The following is an 867-nucleotide window of genomic DNA, read 5'->3' as shown; positions in this document are numbered from 1 at the left end:
TCTAGCTAAATTTTATCACAGACGGCTCCTGTTTTACAATGAGTCTGCAAGTGGGGATGGGTGTTCCACAGCCTCCCAGACATACTTATCAGTGGAAAACCCCTTGCGAGAGATAACATGCGCGAGTTTTCTAACACCTGCTGGCATCACGTGTCTCACCAGACAAACTCACATAGTACCTAAGGAACATAGTAAGTAAAAATACAAGACGTCCACTTCGATATTTATGAGAAACGAGGATACTCACACGAAGCACTGAGTATGCCACAGCTGACCATTGGAGTTGACGATCTTCTCCTGGGGCTCGAAGCTATCCCCGCACCGAGTGCAGGCCATGGCCCCCAGGGACATGATGTGTAAGCTGGAAGGGTTGAGCTCTAGATTAAAAGTTGCCTTATTACATGGCAGAAAGGTATATGTATTCAAAATCTCATTCATTATGCCCATATTAATATGATATCTCATCTTCAATATGCATCAAAGACTTTTGCTAAACTGCCACAAACTCAACTTCCCATTATCAAAAATGCCAAGTTTGATTGGAAATTATTCATATATAACAATTTTTTTTATTAGGAATTCATATATAGGAATGAACTGCAGTCTCTCTACAGTGCACTGTCATGAACAGAAAAATTGGCAGTGAATATGACCTAAAGAAAGTAGATTAGTTATTTAATTAAGTAACCATATACCCCATAAGAACCAACATTAAGAATTAGTGGCTTATAAGCTTCTCTTTTTTTATCTTTAGAGATGTAAGAACTGCATTCAATACAGGCATTAGCTGTCCTAGACTCAATACTGCAAACAGGAAAAATCTGTCAATATTGCAGCTTGTGGAAGATGATAATAAAATAAAAATGC

General features: G+C 38.5%; 1 protein-coding gene across 1 annotated transcript in view; it reads right to left on the bottom strand.

Moving 5' to 3' along the window:
- The window catches only part of LOC119587710 (LIM and senescent cell antigen-like-containing domain protein 1), an 8,725-nt gene that overhangs the window by 5,453 nt on the left and 2,405 nt on the right, over nt 1-867 (bottom strand). Inside the window, exon 2 of the mRNA XM_037936392.1 lies at nt 248-361. Within this exon, the coding sequence (XP_037792320.1) occupies nt 248-361 (114 nt within the window). The remainder of the gene's footprint in view (nt 1-247; nt 362-867) is intronic.

This window comes from Penaeus monodon, chromosome 23 (assembly GCF_015228065.2).
Source record: "Penaeus monodon isolate SGIC_2016 chromosome 23, NSTDA_Pmon_1, whole genome shotgun sequence".
Taxonomy (NCBI): Eukaryota; Metazoa; Arthropoda; class Malacostraca; order Decapoda; family Penaeidae; genus Penaeus; species Penaeus monodon.
This window is presented reverse-complemented; position numbering and strand designations above follow the sequence as displayed.